The sequence below is a fragment of the Armigeres subalbatus genome, chromosome 3, assembly GCF_024139115.2.
Source record: "Armigeres subalbatus isolate Guangzhou_Male chromosome 3, GZ_Asu_2, whole genome shotgun sequence".
Classification (NCBI taxonomy): domain Eukaryota; kingdom Metazoa; phylum Arthropoda; class Insecta; order Diptera; family Culicidae; genus Armigeres; species Armigeres subalbatus.
This window is the reverse complement of record NC_085141.1, coordinates 346881562-346900206: the sequence shown is the minus strand read 5'-3', so window position 1 is coordinate 346900206 and position 18645 is coordinate 346881562. Positions and strand designations below refer to the sequence as shown.

The 18645-nt window shown below is 40.7% G+C and overlaps 1 protein-coding gene across 14 annotated transcripts in view; it reads right to left on the bottom strand.

The window, feature by feature from the left end:
- Positions 1 to 18645, bottom strand: part of LOC134225970 (serine/threonine-protein phosphatase rdgC) — a 278612-nt gene that overhangs the window by 174213 nt on the left and 85754 nt on the right. For 7 of the 14 annotated variants that reach the window (XM_062706446.1, XM_062706449.1, XM_062706451.1 and 4 more), the window contains exons 2-3: positions 15830 to 16377; positions 14579 to 14990 (exon numbers count right to left, since the gene is read on the bottom strand). In XM_062706446.1, coding sequence (XP_062562430.1) covers positions 14579 to 14792 — 214 coding nt within the window. In that variant the 5' untranslated portion in view covers positions 14793 to 14990; positions 15830 to 16377. Of the gene's footprint in view, positions 1 to 14578; positions 14991 to 15171; positions 15385 to 15453; positions 15476 to 15592; positions 16378 to 18645 lie in introns of those variants that run through there. The other 7 variants (XM_062706438.1, XM_062706439.1, XM_062706440.1 and 4 more) reach the window with 7 other exon arrangements.

Genomic DNA, 18645 nt, shown 5'->3' with positions numbered 1-18645 from the left:
ACATGATGATACTTTTATGCCCAGGGAAGTCGAGACAATTTCCAATCCGAAAATTGCCTAGACCGGCACCAGGAATCGAACCCAGCCACCCTCGGCATGGTCTTGCTTTGTAGCCGTGCATCTTACCACACGGCTATGGAGGTTTTGTCCGAGCAACATATTAGGTATGGAGGACTGCTACCGTGAGGCGCCTTGTTTTAAAGAATACATTATCTCCTCGCTTCTCCTTGTATCGCAAGGAGCATTGAATTATAAGTTTTTGACTTCAATGCCTTCGATGCTGCTTGGCTGTCTGAACATATGCATATATTTGCATTTCGATAATTTCGTTTTAAACAAATTTCTGTACATTATAGAATTGAATCGAAATGTTAATGCTAGGGCTAGTAATCAGAGCTTTAAATAATCGAATATTTTTGGTGAAGCCCATCGGCCTTCTTTGTCATTCTCATTTCGTACATATTCATATTCGGCTGAACATTGTCAATTTCTGATCAATTATAATTATCAGTCATTGAGTATTTATTTAGATTTCATAAACTAATAAATTACTGTAAAACTAAACACATGAATGATGATTTCAACAATTACTCACATAGATCTGACCCCGACGTTAAACTGAGGGGCAATTTTAGTGCCAAAATTCAACATAATCGAGGCCAATTATGTTTTCTTTAAACGCAGTGACCATTCTCAGTACCAATCAAATGAATGAATATGTGAAGAAGAAAACTGAGTAAGTCATTCTATGTTTTGAATAGTCATGCGACGTTTGTCAATATTCGGTCCGAAGTTGCTTCGTGAAGGTGATTATTTTATGCTCTGCTAGTAATCCCATCCCCTGCCATTTGATTTTGCTTGGTTCCATCTATATCAGTGGTGCTCAGGTACACGCTTGCTGCGGGCCAAAATGAAATTTTGCGCCACTGCCACGGGCCGCAATGAGGTAAACATCTAAAATACTTAGTATAAAACAGCCTATTTTGAAGTCTCGTTACTAGTAGATGTTCCTGAAATGTAAAGCAATATTCTTTCTCCCAAAATAAAACATATATACAAACAACAAAATGTAGATTTATATCACATTCAATGTATTTGAAATCAATAGAATCAATAGAAAGAAAAACTTATCGCATTTTAATACATAGTTCACGAACATTTTTCATGAGCAAGCTTATCAAGATCAGCCTTCAGACTAGAGGTCGAAATACGCAAGGAATTGTCCAAATGTTCATCAGTTATCTTATTTCTTGCTTTTGACTTTACTTGCTTCATTACGAAAAACAGTTGTTCACAAATGTATGTTGATCCAAACAAAGAAGCTACGAAAAGAGCATGTTTTCGCAGCTCTGGGAAGCGCTCTTCCGGAATAAATTTGGCATAGAATTCCAGAAGATCATGGCGATCAAATTTTTCTCGAAGCTCCGTATCGCACTGTAATTCAATGAGTTCCATTTGAATATTTTCTGGAGCTTGCTCGACATCAACACTAAATGGAGCAGAGAAAAGTTTTAGAATTTTGTCATGCGCTTTGAAATCTCCAAATCTACGAGCAAAATCACTTTTCATCGTTTGGAGTGCGTCAACGTATTTTTTAGTCAACGACACGTTGCAATTTCCGAGAGTAGGGAAATGGGCAAAATTCAGAATTTCCATCTGTTTCTCCCACAACAAGAGCTTGTTTTCAAACGCACTGATTTGATTAAGCATACTGTGCACCAATTTGCCTTTACCCTGGAGATTTAAATTCAAATCGTTCAGGTGCGTTGTTATGTCAGTCAGGAAAGCCAGATCTGCCATCCACTCCGCATTATCGAAACACTTCGCTGGTTTACCTTTGCTCTCCATGAATTCGACGATTTCTTTCCGAAGATCAAATACGCGTCGTAGCACCTTCCCCCTGCTCAGCCATGGTACTTTATTATAATATGGTACGTCACCATATTCTGCATCCGTGTCTACTTAGTGTCTGAAATAGTCGATGTTTCAATGCGTGTGATCGCATGACATTCACTATTTTGATGACATCTTTCATGACACTTTTGAGTCGGACGTTTTTGGCACAGAGGTTCTCCTGGTGCACGATGCAATAGTATTGGAAGAAACGTGTATAGAAAAATACCTTGGTATTAAATATCCACCCTATAACCAGAGACCGGCGGAGTGAAAAACTGTTGAAATGACAACGTATAAAAATGCATGAAATCATGAAAATAATACTGGCATCACTAGATCTTTTTGCTTGCTTCTTATGGATGTAAAAAGTAAACAAGTCCAATTGGAACCGCTTTTGACGGTTCTATTGGAAACAAGGTGGCGTCGTCGCCTATCTCTTATTGTAGTATTTTTAGTACTAAATTCCCCAAGGCCAAAAGTCTTATAAAGCTGAACATTGTTCATCCATTTGTAATGTAAATCTTCAAAAATTGTGTGAATCTTTGGCCGAGTTTCGCGCGTTTGTGTCCGCCCTTAGCTGTAAACTTGTCTTGCCCAATAATGGCAATGGCTGCATCAAGAAGTAAATAAACAAATATTCATAAATATGATAATGCCAGTGTTATCAGAAGGCGCGTTCAAAATAGCACGACATTTTGCGCAAGAATTTGAATGAGTTTGCTCGTCTTTGCTCTGCAGTATAAGCTTGAATAATTTAAATAAGTTCCAAAACAAAATACATACCACACATAGCGGGTGCTCCATCGGTAACGGCTCCAGACATTTTCTTCATCGGTAGATCAAACTTATCTAGAACAGCACACAGAGCATTGAAGATGTCAATGCCCTTCGTCGTTCCTTTCATGGGGAAAAGGCTTGCCAATTCCTCAGTCACCTCGAACTTTTTGGATATGCCGCGGACAAACACAGCCAATTGAGCTGTGTCAGATATATCCGTGCTCTCATCCAGTGCCACTGAATAAAATTCAAAGCTGGCAGCAGTGTTGGTAAAAACTCAAATTCTCAAATCTCACCCACGATTCAAATCAAGCGCGAGGCAAACCCCACCCGACTCATGGCCCAGAGAATCGTCCATGATTCAACTCGCGATTTGCATCGTTGCATGATTTCTGCGCGTTCTTCTTCGTTAAATTCATCGGAATAACTTTCTTTACTTAAATCAATGGATAATAAATCCATACGTAAACATAAAATACGCTTCAATTGGGTTTTGACACTTTTTGGAGCGAAATCATTTTTCGGCGAATGAGCGAAACGATGCGATTCTGCATGAAAAACTCATGCGCCATGCTCTCCATGCAGAATCGCAAACGAATCAGCTTGCGCATGAGGCTTCGGTGAACGAGCACTGAGCATGATTCTACCAACACTGGCTGGCAGCTTTTTCCTTCAAACTCAAAACAAGATTTTCAGCAATATCTTCAACTCGCCTGGTGATGGTCGCCCGCAACAAACTCACTTGCGCAAAGAGGCGGCTTTTTTCGGGACAAATCATCTGAACCACTGCTTCCATACATTCCTTAACGAACTCGCCATCAGAAAATGGCTTCGAATGAGAAGCGAGTTTTTCTGCGATAATGAAACTTGCCTTTGTGCACACACTTAATTTTATTTACCGGGCTCGGTAATCAGATTACCGATTTCTCAACAGCTGAGCTCTCGGTACCCACCTCAGTAAAACAGCTCAACTAGTTACCGAGGTCTCGGTTCTGAGTGCTCGTGGCGAAATGTCAATTATTACTGAGCACTCGGTAAAACAAAACCGAGTAATTGGCAAAAAGTAGTGCCGACTTCTGTAATAAAAAATACCGAATGAATTGTATTCATAGATTTCGGTGTTTTCTTCGATATTAAAATAAAACATAAGAACATTTCAGTATTTTTTAAATTTTAATACTATTTATAGAATTTATTATCAAGCATATAATATGTACAACTCGGTCAAGTTTAAAACCGGAATGGGCGACTAGCCAAGTACATTTTTTCAGCCATCCGCACGGTCAACCTCTTTACTAGTTCTGCGCACTTCGCCAAATTTGATTAGCGCACTACAAACGAAGTACTTCACTGATCACCCATTCCGTTAAAACATTATAAATATTCCTGATCAAATGGCTTATCCCGCGAGAAGAAATGGCGAATAAATGCAATTCTTTGTCTGGAATTGAAGAAAAGGAATTATCAAACAGTATTTAGATCTTGAATTAGATGCACAAAAAACGTTTGAACTAACCTGATATATGATTTAAACTTCACCCGTTGAACATTTCGTTTTGTCTATGTACTGCATAAACCATTTCGAGACAAATATAACAAATCACTTATAGAAATCTTATAGAATCCTCCAACTAAATCGAAAATCTGGAGTTTCCTTTACTAATATGGCGTCGGAGCGGCACGTGATCTAAGCCGAGGGCTCGGTACTTATTTTACCGAGTATTCAGTTAAGCACTTTAATTTTTACTGAACGATCGGTATATTTTTGACAAGTACGGGGTGTTTTCTTAGAACAGAGTTGTTCGGTAATTTATAATACCGAAAACCAGTATATTAATTCGAAATACTGAGAGATCAGTAAAAATAATTACAGAAATCAGCAAACTTCTTTCAAATAACTGAGCTCTTGGTTTAAATTTGCTTTTACCGAATTAAATCTGTAAATAATATTACCGAGCTGGAAAACTGAATTTAAGTGTGCATAACTCGTTTTCTTGCTTTCTTCTAACAAAAAAATTTTGCTGGCTACTCAAATTTCCCCTTAACTCAGCACATTTTTCAGCCCGCGCCACACCGACATATTTATCCATTTTTGATGCATGTTTCGACTCGTAGTGACGCTTCACATTAAACTCCTTCATAACTGCAACCGCTTCGTTGCAAATCATACACACCGGCTTTTGATTAATGCACGTAAAGAAAAACATTTCTGACCACTTCTCCTGGAAAACACGTCCTTCATCAGCCACTTTCCGTTTTTTGCTAGTGCTGGCTTCCATTTTCACTGAATAATTGCACTAAACTTCTCAGAACTACGCACGCAACTACAGAACGGAAGCAATTAACACGAGACACTGAAATGGTGAATGAACCTGACAGTCATTCTGCTGGGGTTGGGGGAGCGAAAATGTTGCTGCATTCTCTCTTTCTCTCTCAACTTTTCTCGGTCATTCATCATCTATTTGTAACAAGGTAAAAATTTCTCACATAAAACTATGAGAATCTCAACTATTGCACGGTAAGAAATGCAAACCAAATCGAATAGTAAATAGCTTTATTTTCAATAAACTTCTCACATTTCTCAAATGCTACCGCGGGCCGCATTTGTCACCCCAGCGGGCCGCATGCGGCCCGCGGGCCGCTGGATGAGCACCAGTGCTGTAGTTGTGAACTAAAAGCTAGTTAGTCGGCAAAAATTAGGGGCGTTACCACACATAGGCAATAAAGGGGGCGCACACTAAAAAATAACTCCAATACAGGAAAAATTGAAAATGGTTTTCGGACTCCGCAGAAAGTGAGAACGTCATAAAGCGCCTTCCATGACCAAAATGAAATCTACAACCACAAATCATAAATAAAGACCCAGGTACTGAAAGATTGAGCAATACATCAGAGGGTGGGTTGGGGATGTTTTGTAGTTGCCATACTCCTAGGTGCAGGGGCCCATGGAGTGTCAATTGGCACATCAGTATCAATACCAGTGAAGTCCTGATTATGGCATTCTGGCCGCGAGTTAACGACAACATATCGCAGTAATAGTAATTGTATTTTGTAATATTGTGAAAGCGAAGGCTGGCAGTCGGACATTCTACTCTTTTAGTAGAGCCGGGTGACCCTGACTGAAATCGGCGAGTGGGCTAATGACTAGCCTGTCTTCCGCCCGTCCGTGGCGAGCCTTGTAGCACGCTGTCTAATCCTGGCACCAAGCTTTTCCTTCGGGGTGGGAGTAGGCTCAGATGCCGTTTCCAAACTTGCGCTAATCTGGATCTGAACATGTAAGTGTAAACCAATGCATGAATACCTTGCATACCGATAGGTATGCAAAGATAACCATGGGATCTTTGAGGGTGACTACTCCAGTAGGATTCGACGACAGCCACATGGGGGGCCTAACAATAATGAGTGATTCAAAAATAAATGCTACCTAACGATAATGAGTTATTCAAAAATTATTAATTAATTAATAGCCCCAGAGTTTCCTGGCACGCTCCGCAAGTGACTACGGGATGCGGGTGGTCACCGACCATCTCGATAATATCATCGAGTTCGCGAGTGCAAGGCAGAACATCAGTAAGGAACTGCAACAGAACCTTCGGATGCTTCGCTCGAGTTGCAAGACAAGAACAGGACGCGTTTATCAGGGTGGTGGGAAGAGAGAAGGCCGACAAAGGCGACAAAACTGATGCTTTCTGCTTCCTAGGAAGAGCGACTATGGCCCAAAAGGCGATTGATTTCGCCCTGACGGTCTCATTGGCCGGCCCGAAACAGCAAGGGCAGCAATCCGGCGAAGGCGCTCAGAGCAAAGCCAAACGACGTGCGACCATAAAGGCAAAACGTTGTCTGGACGGAACAGATTGGGATACATAGGGCATCGACCCAAGAAGGCGACTTCTCGGCCCAAAAAGGCGAAAGGCGCCTACCAGACGCAAGTCACCGGGCCAGAAGAGGGTACCAGCCGGCCGGTGCCATCGGCACAAGAGACCGAAAATCCATGGCAGCTGGTCAGTAGGGCAAAGCGAAAGTCGAGCGTATCTCGACCTGCAAGAAAGCAAAGGATAAAGACGAGGCCTTGTTGGTGAAAACAGATAAGGAAAAGTACACCGAAGTCCTTAAATCGATGCGGGCGGCAGAAAAGCTTTCGGTGCTAGGTCAGGACGTGCGAAGCGTCAGACGCACCAAGACCGGTGAAATGATCTTGATTCTGAAACGCGGAGCGCAAGCTAGTGGGACGGACTATAGGAAGTTGGCCCAAGAGATCTTGGGTGACGACGTCAATGTGAGGTCGTTGGGGGCGGAAGTGACCCTCCAGTTCAAGTAACTGGACGAGGTTACGAACGCGGACGACGTCGTCTCTGCCATCAGAGAGCAGTGCGGCACAGAGGTTGAGAAGACCTCTGTACGCCTAAGAGGCTTTGGCACGCAGGTAGCCTACCTTAGATCACTCACGGAAGCCAAAAAAAGTCATAGAGAATGGAAGTTGAAGATCAGCTGGTCAGTATGCCCAGTAAAGTGCTATTCGTGCTTAGAGTCGGGGCACAAGTCCTACGACAGTATGGACCCAGACCGTAGTAAGCTGAGTCATCGTGCGTTGTGGTGAGGAAGAGCACAAGGCGCAGGAATGCAATAAGGCACCAAAGTGCCTCATCTGCGCCAACAAAAAGCAAGCATGTAACCACGTTTTGGGTGGACCTTCGTGTCCTATCGGAGAGACAAACAAGAAGAAGCCGTGCTAGTAACACAATTGAATTTTAACCACTGTACATCTGTTCGACTCGTACAACGTTCCTGTCGTCAATTAGGTGACGAACGGATCTAGGATGGCGGCTATTTGCACAACGGGACGGTATCTGCTCCAAGAGGTGGTACATTCTTCCGCTGAGGGTGTCGTGATGGCCAAGATCAACGGTGCTTACCCATACGCTTAAACCTGGTTTAAGCACTAAGCGGAGGGGAAGAAATCGGCCCTAAGACTCATTGGCCAATTTGTAATAGTTTCTGGGTGATCTGCGAAAGTTACATCTGTTCAGGGCCAATCCCAGACCGTTTGGAAATGCCCATATTTCTGCGTATACCTTACGGATTTTCGATCAGCCAGCATTGGTCATCATACTAGTTCTAGTTTCTGGGGAAAGGATAAAACATGATGGAAGTAAACGTCACTTAAAATGACAAGCAGAAGAAAAAATGCATTAACATACCCTCGAAAAATCAGGAGCATCTCCGGTGGCCAAGGACCAATCTGAGGTTTTGGATGGGGACAAAATACTAGAAAAGTTTCCAATCCGCCAGTGTGTTGATCGCGTATGCTGCCACAAAAATTGAATCTCCGTAGACTTCTAAGGTCATAGGCGAAGCCGACGATCTTGACATCAGAAGGGAACTTTAGCTTCAGAAGTCCGCCGTACATAATATTCCATAATACCGGGTCGAATAATGAGCCTTGCGGTACTACTGCATTAATTGGAACACTTCTCTGACTGGCATCGGTGTCGTATAATAGTATACGGTTCTGAAAATAGCTTAGAATATATAGAATACCTCGCCTTTTACATTGGATCGCTATCTCAGCGGTCTTTACCACGCTGTCAACGTCAAACGTGGACTTATCCTTACGAAACCCGAACTGATTGCTTGCGAGGCCGCCCGTACCCTCTGTGTACGGGCTCAGCCTTTTGAGGATGATCCTCTCCAGCAACTTGCCCGTCATGTTAGACGGTTTCCCGGCTTTCGGTAACAGAACCAACTTCTGCCTTTTCCATCTATCGGGAAAACTACTACAGTCATGGAGACATCTCTGCATAGATGTTCGCAATGATTCCTGCCTTGAGAAGGGTGTTCGGAACTCCATAAGGCCCTGGAGCCACCATTTTGGCCTACATACACCCGAATTCTAGAATAGAACGACTAACTCATGTCAAAGACTTGGGCGAAATTTTGGATTTCAAACTAACGTAAAGATGCACATCTCGTACGTTGTGGGCAAGGCCTCCAAAACCCTAGGCTTTATCTTTCTTTGGCCAAAGAATTTTCTGACATTTACTGTCTGAAGTATCTGTTTTGCTCACTGGTGCGGTCTATACTGGAGTATTGCTGCGCCCCGTTCGGAATGCAGAACAAATTGAGTCCGTGCAATGACGTTTCCTACGATTTGCTCTGCGTAGACTACCGTGGAGAGGTCCATTACGCCAGTCAAGTTATAATATCTGCTATCGGCTTATCGATCTGGAGCTGCTAAGGAATCGCTGTAACATTGCTTGGGCCGTACTGGTTACAGTTGTTTCGCAAGGCCAAATAGTTGTAGCGATATTTTGGAGCAACATATATCAACGTACAGCCGAGGACACTTCCAAATAACGCTATGCTAAGAAGGCCATTTCGTCGGACTAACTACAGTATGAACGGTAGTATTGAAGGATTACAGCGGTTATTTATTACGGTATCAACAATCTTCGACTTCAACTTGCTTTATCAGACGCTGCGTCGGAGATTCAAAGAATTTTTCTCATCGCGTCAGGTCATGTTTGAACTCAAATTTTTACTGCAGGCGCCTCCATGCTGGTCACGTTTGGACTCCAATTTGCACTTCAGACGCATCAATGCTGTTTGATAAGTACTTGATCCAATATGAACGCCTCGACAGGTCAAGTTTGGACTCAAATTTTCACTGCAGGCGCCTCCATGCTGGACACGTTTGGACTCAAATTTTCACTGCAGGCGCCTCTATGCTGTTTGATAAATACTTGATCCACTATGAACGCCTCGACAGGTCACGTTTGGACTCATATTTTCACTGCAGGCGCTTTCGTGCTGATTGATAAATACTTGTATATAAACGCCTCGCAGGTTATGTTCGAGCTCAAATGTGCACTATGAACGCTTTTTTGATGCGTAGATTGGTATTCAAATATGATTTTTTCATCAAATTCTGTATGTAAACAATTCGTTCATTTCGAATCATCTATAATTTTAATATTCCTCTTTGTGGATCACATCATATCCGGCAACGGAAAGTGCTTCACATCGTCTTGCATAAATTATGTAAGCTAATGTTACAATATAAATGTTACACTGCTCTAGCATTTTAAGAAAATTTAAATTATAATTTTGAAAATAAAAATTAACTCGAGGTAAAATATAAAGCTTGTTAGTCGCCGACTAACTCCGACCCCCCGCAACTACAGCACTGATGAGCACCACTGATCTATATTACACTGCGTCAAGTAGATTTAAGACACCCCTTTATTTTTTTAATTATGCTGGAAATTTATAAAAGTTTCTTTCAAATTCAATTAAAACTCATTCATTTCATTTTATAACAAAGTATTTTTGAGAAAAAGTTCAAGTTTGATATACAAGTGGGCAACTATAGCAAAAATTGTTTTTTGACTTGTCAAAAAGATTTAAGACACGCCCGCCGATCTATTTCAAAATCATCCATATTTGAGACAGGCAGTGTTGCAGTGATTCTTCAATACTTGATTGGGCTTCCATTATTATTAATAACTGCGAAAACTCTGTTTGGCATACTGTTAATTAAATTTTTGGTGATTTGCGGCTCAACGGAATGCCAAGCTTCTTCAATGGCAGTCCTGAGCTCTGCCACAGAAGAGTAACGTTTATTATTGGCATATACACGACGTACTAGAATTCCCTATAAATTCTCTATTGGATTGCAGTCGGGTGAACGGGCTGGCCATGGAAGAACATCGATTTTTTTCTCCTTCAACCACTTCATCGTCTCGGTGCTCTTGTGGATCGATGCATTGTCTTGCTGAAAAATCAGCTTAGATCGCGAATAACGCCGTTTGAAAGGCAGAAGATTCGCTTGAAGGACACTGATATAATCCTTGCTGTTCATTTTACTGGAAGTGAACGCTAAATCCAGCTTTCCACGGGAGCAGAAAGCACCCCACACCATACAACTTCCTCCTCCAAAGTTCCGTGTGGAAAAATGAATCTCATCCTTTCGTAAATCGCGCCAATATGAATTAAATCCATCTGGGCCATCGAGATTAAACTTTTTCTCATCACTGAAGATAACCTACGTGAATAAAAAAAATATGTATTAGGTTGAGTATTAGGTAATGAACGCAAATAACAACCATCATGAATCTTTTAGATTTTAAAGAAATTACCAAGTTCCAGTCCCGATTCATGTTAGCTTTGGCGAATTCCAGTCGAGCTACTTTATGTTCCGGTTTCAGGCAAGGCACTCGCATCATTTTTTGACGGCATATGTTCGGGTTTTTCACCAGTACTTGTCGAATTGTTTCTCGAGAAACATTCAAATCGAGTTCGGCCTTGATTTGACGGAGTGATTTCGTGGAGTTAGACGCCGTATTGACAATTTTTCTCTTGTCTCGAGTTGTTAGCTTCTGTTTGATAGTCTTCGGATAATTTTTGCCGTAGTTTTCCGGGTCTTGCAGAAAATTTCGAACAACGCATCGTGATCTACCAATATCTATTGATATTTGCTTAATGCTCATGTTTTTCTTTCGATAAGCGAGTATTGTGTATTTTTCTTCTTGTGAAAGATACTTTCCTTTCGGCATGGTTCTAAAAAAACGCTCCAAAACTTCGAGAACACACTCAACTTGACCGATCTACAATGTGTCTTATAAGTATTTGACACTCGAAAATGTTGTTTACATTCACTGGGTGGTTTAGACTGAGTATGCTTGCAAGTGTTGCCAGAAAATTATTTGTGAATGCTTTTTACGTGCAACTGGATTGTAAAATATATCGTTATATTAGAATTGTATGAGGTAATTGATGAATTTATGGGGTGTCTTAAATCTCCTTGACGCAGTGTATACTAGTTGACCCGGCAGACGTTGTCCTGCATAGTAGGCGAGAATGTGCGAACTGCCCATGCAAAGTTCGCATAGGAATCACAATTTTAGTTATTCACGGTTTGCTCAACGTAATTAGGAAATATCATATAAACCCGTCGGAAACTATAACGAATGTTTCTGCTGAAGAAATGAAAAAAAATCCATCCAGCCGTTTTCGAGTTATGCGGATACGAACACAGACCATTTCATTTTTATATATAAGACTAGTCGACCCGGCAGACGTTGTCCTGCATAGTAGGCGAAAATGCGCGTTGTAAACTGCCTATGCGAAATTCCCATACGATCTTTATTTTAGTATTTCCCTATTTAATCGACTTTATTAATGATTTTTGCATAAAGAATTATCATATAAACCCGTCGGAAATGATAACGAACATATCTGCTGAAGGAATGAAGAAAATCCATCCAGCCGTTTTCGAGTTATGCGGATACGAGCACAGACCATTTCATTTTTATTATATAGAAGATATTATGGCGCCAGTCCGAAAGCCTGGGTCTCCTGCACTGTAATTTCCACGAGTTACCTCAGGAACTTTGAGAAGGTGATTGAAGATTCCTTCCTTTATCATTGAGTCATCATTCATCCAAACCAATTAACTGATTTGCAACTCATTCAAGATGCTCATATTTCCAACGAGATCCCCTTAAAGAAGATTCATGGATCGTTTGATCTTCAGAGCAGTTTTGATTGCATCCAATTGGACGTACGTATGTAATGGAAGCATATGTAGCAAAGCATCTAAAGCTTTAGATGGAGTGCTTTGTACTGCTCCTGTGATAGATAAGGTGCAGTTTACCAAGTGTAGCTTGAGCCGTTCTTTGTTGTGTTTTTGGCCACCAAACATGTGACGCATACAGGATTTTGGGTTTTACTATGGCCGAATACATCCAGTGTATAATTTTCGGTTTTAATTCCCATTGTTTACCAAAAGTTCGTTTACATATTCAGAAAGCATTTCTTGCCTTTACAATTTGCTGTTCTATACGCTTGTTCCAGTAGAGTTTGCTGTCTAGTATTATTCCTCAGTATTTTGTATAGAAAGACAATAATAAATTTGTCTCACTTAAGAAGAGCGTCGACGAGTTAAGTTTACCTTTCCTATAGTAAAAGGAACTATGTTTTCGTAGGATTTATATTCAGTCCTTCATCTTTGCACCATGACAGTGTGTAATTCAATGTGGTTTGCATTCTCTCGAAGACAATTTTATCAAATTTACCACGTACTATGATAACAATGTCATCAGCAATCCAATAACCTCAAAACCATGAAGCAGTAAGTTTGAAGAAGATCATCTACGGCAAAAGACCAAAATAGAGGGGAAAGCACTCCTCTTGTGGACAGCCCTTTACAGCTGTTATTTTTACTGTTGATTCTCCGAGACTGGTCGACATTTCTCTTTTAGATAGCATCTCTTTAGTCCATTCAATTAAGTCCTTGGGAAAACCATGATGCCTCATTGCATTTTGGATAGATGTGAAAGAGGAGTTATCGAAAGCACCTTCAATATCAATAAATGTTGCTAATAGCAATTCCTTTCCTGAGAGGGATTTTTCTATTTTGTAACAAGTGTGTGAAGAGCCGTTATTGTTTACCTACCTGATTGGTAAGCAAATTGCGTTCTAGTCAATGGTTTGTTCTGAAGAATTTCAGATTTGATGTGTTCATCAATAAGTTTCTCCATTATTTTTGGAAAAACAGATGATAGATTAATTGGTCTAAAAGACTTTAATGAAGACATATCTTTCTTATTAGCTTTTGGTATAAAAACCACCAGCACTTGTCGTTATGTTTGAGAAATGTAACTTAATAAAAAACTATATTTGAAAAAAAAAATCAAGAAAACGCCCTTCAATCACGCCTTTTTTTTCCTATATATCATAGCAGATAAGACTGATAGTGTTTATCAAACACCGAACACCCGATAAGACAATTGAGTTATTAATATATTTTAATTTATGTACCATAAAGACCTCCGAAATGAAAAATGTGCATTAGTGTTCGTAATTTGAATCAAAACAATGTCAAGTACAGTAAACAATGTCGGGTCGAGTACAAGACACTGAAGACGGCCTTACTGTTGAGGTCGAAATACGTATCTGTCAGGATACAATTAAGTGGTGGAATTCAATGGGATTGTTTAACCTCGTCTTATGACAGGGGCAAAACAATGTGTTTCGGTTTAAATTTAAAAAAAATACCATAGAGGCTACGTAAATTGCATTATTCCTCTAATCGAACCATGAAACTATGACTGTTGAGAATAAATCTGAGATAAACTGATTAACTTTTTTTTTCTCAAATGAGAAAAGTCAAGGAAAAAGACAGTGATTACCCTGCAGTGAACGTAATGGTGATCACTCTGGTCGATTATCACGTTTGCCTGTGGTTCGACTCTGTTGCAGCGGGAGCAGTAGAACGGCTAATGGCTAATTAAGTGAATATTTGATCCCGAGGGAGTTTTAACTACCCAATTTTTGGTCATTAAGAGCTTTTGATGGGTTGTTACGAAGGCGAAGATAAGGGTACAATGCATTACATGACATATATAGAATAAAGGGATTTTGGAGAAGTACCACATATAATGTCCATGAAACACACTAAAGAAGCGGCAGGATACTGGGACTAATTAATAATAAAAACAAAGCAATGAGATGAGTCTTGAAAGTATAATTATTGCTCGCGCAAAAGATATCCGGTGACGAATCTTGAAGTTTCAATACTCTTCAAAAATGTTTGTTGCATAGATAGTTGTTAAACGAGACTTGCTCAATCAGTGATATTTGCATCATTCTGTTCTTTACTGTCTCTGTCAATTGCGGAAACAACCAATTGCCAATGAAAATAAGATTGTTACATTTGAAGCTCAATCGAGCCATCGTTACAACTGGATCCACTCCAATAAATCACATATAATACCACAACCACAAACCGACACATAGAACCATTCCATGCGGAAAACCGCACTGCTAGAGGCAGCTGCCCAGCCTATCAATCCCCTACAGCCATGTGCTATCCCCCCAATACAGTAACAAAAAAGAAGCCACTTACTCCGTTCAATCTTGGTCATGCTCATGCCGCGGCCGGTTTTCCTCCACTGCCGGCACCACCCCCGGGAGGTGAACAACTTGAGCAGGCTGCCACTGTGCGGAGTCAGCTCGCCGCCCCGTTCGATCTCCGACGACCGACAGGACGAGGAATCTTCGAAGCTGGACCCGCGCCGGGTACGCTGGAAGCAGCTACAGCTCCGCAGCATGTCAGTCATCTTTTCCGTGCCCAGGACCCGGGGACCGCAGACAATTGGCTTGCCTTGCACTTTCGGAACAATGCCGCAAACCACACGACGTGGGGCACAACCGCAATCCCCCACCACGCGCACACACACAAGATTCCGGGCTACCGGTTCTTCGAATTGTACACACTCGGCGCCTACACACTACTGCTGTTTACACAATTATGTTATCTGAAACGTGGTTGATGGGATGGTGGTTGATAGGGTGGAATCAATCAGTCGAATGTTTACTGACTTGCTTCAATCTTCGAGATTTCGCATGGATTTATGGCATGCAATCCATAAGATGTGAGATCAAGAAATGAATGATGTGCATACAAATCTGGCGTTAAATACTTGTTTCAATACAAACATTGATTTCAGCACGGACGCGTCATATATTTCCACCGCTTAGGATTGATTGGATTCCAACAGAAAAAGAGAACTTTTGGGAAAAATATGGACAGTGAACCAACCAGTTCTCAATGTGTGAAATAAAAACAATGAGATGTGATTGGCAAGTTAATTTATTCGGCAAGAATTGTTTGGTTCCTCTCTGGTAAACCATTTGAACTTTAACTTAGTTTTGCTTTGCTAAAGTTTGCACAGTTTGCATAAAATCTGTTTCAAGAATCAGTTAAATTTAATGACGTACGTTTTCACCGGTCCATAAAAAGTAATAATGTGTACTCATATATCTTCTGAAGCTTTTCAGAAAGCTACGCCATTGAAGATAATAAAAAGTTTTACAAATCAAATAACGTGTAAACAGTATTCGAGTAAATGATCCACACCCTACGACGGCAAAACTTAACCACATAAGTTGCTACTTTTCCAACTTTTGACACACTGCCGTCTAGACCAAACACCATCAGCAACGCGGCACCGTACGTGATCAGAAACTTCTGGATATTTCCCCTGATTCGATCACACTTCAGTTGCTTCTTTTCCCATCACATCACACACTCGACGGTTTTCACTACACCGCAAAACCGCACACATCCTTCAACACATTCCTCTGAGTAACTCACTTCGTGGCTTCGGCATCAGCAGCGGCACAGAGGTTGGATACCTTTTGACATGGAAAAATCCCCGCTCCAGTTGGTTCACTTGGTTTCACCCTCGTCTTGCAACTTGTCAGGAGAAAACTTTTTAATTTGTCATCCTTCTTGTCTCATTACGTGTTCGGGGCCCGATGATGGTCGCACCGTTCCACCTGCCCGTGCCTCCGTGTGTATCACAATAAAAGCAAATCCGGGTGGGCTGAAATCGATTCCCACCCGTCGTCCTTCGGCTGGCGGGGGAGCTTCGATGGTATTCTAATGGCGGAGACTCGGCGAAATCTTTTAATTAACTTTCCACATTCTTCCGTCCTGCTGGGGGGGACTTGATGCGAAAAGGGACCCACGATGATGGCAGCGCAATATGTGGCAGCACGGTCCGAGATGTTGCCGGGCTGGATGCAGGATTGATGGTCAAACCTGACGTCGTCGGGCAGGACAACGGACCATTCGATAAGGTGGGATGCTTGTCAAGAAAGCCGTCAGTCAACGTGGATACGGTGGATTAATGTATGAGCCTGGTTGAGAGGAGAAGGAAAAAATGGTTCCAATTAACTTCAATGTGGGTTCAAGAAGGAAAGGTCGACATCGATGTAATTTTACTGAAAGGTTAAAAACCATGCGCCTCCATAACAATGGTGAAATGATTCATTCATTCGTGCAGAAAGCGGTTGTAACTAAATTTTAGAATGGTCATGTTTCAGTGGTTATTTCGGTAGACTATTTGATTCAAACTGTGAAAGAATTTGGAGACGCTAGAACATCATGGTTTATCATCACACATGTTTCCTGGATAGTTTACATTTAATTTAACAAGTTCACAGAAGACAACTTGGTTTTAAATATTGTCTCTAGCTTCATACACCCTGTAGTATAAAGTGGACCCACCAGGTGCCGAATAATCTCCGTAGCCATAGTAGTGATGCTCAAAATTTGTTCTCATGTACAAGGTGAGGTCTTTCATATGTTGTTTCAATATTTCCATCATCACTAGATGATTATAATATCATTTTCGGCAATAAAATGTGGAAATTTCATCTTTCGAAATCCTTTGCTTCACTCCCACAGCTCCAGAGAAAAATTTAGCACCCCTAGACACAATATTTTGAAGATTTTTTAAACATTCTCTAAAAAATTCGAGGAGTTTTTAGATTTTTTTTCATTTTAATATTTATTTTTTAATTAATTGCATATTATTCGGCAACTCGGCCGTACGAAAACCATTTTTTTTGTTAAATATCTTGGCTGTGCATATGCACAGCACATGTTTCGAAATGGACAAACTGATATGAAATTTGCCACGGACAAATCAAGCATCCTGAAAAATATTCAATTTGCAAAAAAAGAGAGCTAACCGCGGTGGAGGTTGGTACTCGGATTCTGATGGCTTTTCCGCAAACGTGACCTTTAAGTGGTCTTGTTGTGTAGGGGTTATCACGCCTATCTAGAGAGTAGGAGGTTGAGGGTTCGAGTCCCTCCAAGACACGTGGATTCTTTTTCGCAAATTTCATATCAGTTTGTCCATTTCGAAACATGTGCTGTGCATATGCATAGCCAAGATATTCAACAAAATTTATTTTTTATTATCCCCCCACCCCCTTGACCTTTTGGAGACCGGTAGGACAGAATGTTAAATGAATATTTGTAACGGCCTCACAAAATTTTCAAATATTTTTTTCCAAATTTTTTTTTAAAAGAATCTACAAATAATCGATAAAGAGCAACAAAAGATTAGACCTGTGCGCCGCCACCGTCAAAAATGAATCGGCGCGCCGCCGTATGAAAATTGACAAGCCGCCGAATATGTTTTACCACGCCGATGGCATTTTTACTGTTTAGTCTGCATTTATCTAGCTCCTGTCGGAAATACATATTTGCAACCAACTTCATATGACAATTAAACCGTTTGTTTGAGAAACTGCATATGTAACATTTTTGGCCAAAATGAGATTCTTATATCTTCTGAATCCTCTTCCAAAAATACGTATTCTGGCAAAAAATACGAAAAAAAAATTTTTTTCCTCAGAAGTGTATGGTTTTTTTTTCGTTTGTTTGAGAAACTACAAATGTCCACGCACTTTGAAGAGCAATTATGGAGTACTACTTACAGTTATGGCACCGGCAGTGCCCCAGGGTGCTTAGTTTTACCAAAAGCTATTGATCTGTATCGAAGAAATCGAAAGGTTCGCTGCCAATTTGTTCAAAACAGTTTTTTGTTGTTTTCTCGAAATAGTGTAAAAATTATGCAGCATTTATTCTCATTTCCAATAAAGTCAAGACCCAAAAAAATTGAAAGCTGATGAAGGGCTTATTTAATTAAAATAGGCTATTTATGCTGAAAAAGTAGCTTATTCAGCCCGACTTGTTTGTTGGGGAACCACTAGAACCAATAGCACCTGACATTTGATTATTCAGAAATTAGGGAATCGTAATTCAGGAATTAGAAAAATGCTCCTAGAACTTCTCCAGAAGTAAGTGCTAGAATATATCAGTTAAAAATATTTCAGAATTTCGTTGAAAATTGTTTGGAAATTCGACATTTTATACGTTCTACATAAACTCTTTTAGGAATTCCTTCGAAAATTTTTCCTATAAAGCCATCGGGAAATCCACATCCATAAAAGAGGAATTCCTGGAGCAGTTCATTGAGGAATTTTCTAGAGAAATTTTCAGGAGAACATATAGATGAAGGAATTTGTGTTGAACTGAGATTTTTTTGAAAGATTTCTTGGATCGTTTCTAAGCGGGAGAATCTCCGGAATATATTTCTTTAATTCAGAGGAGTT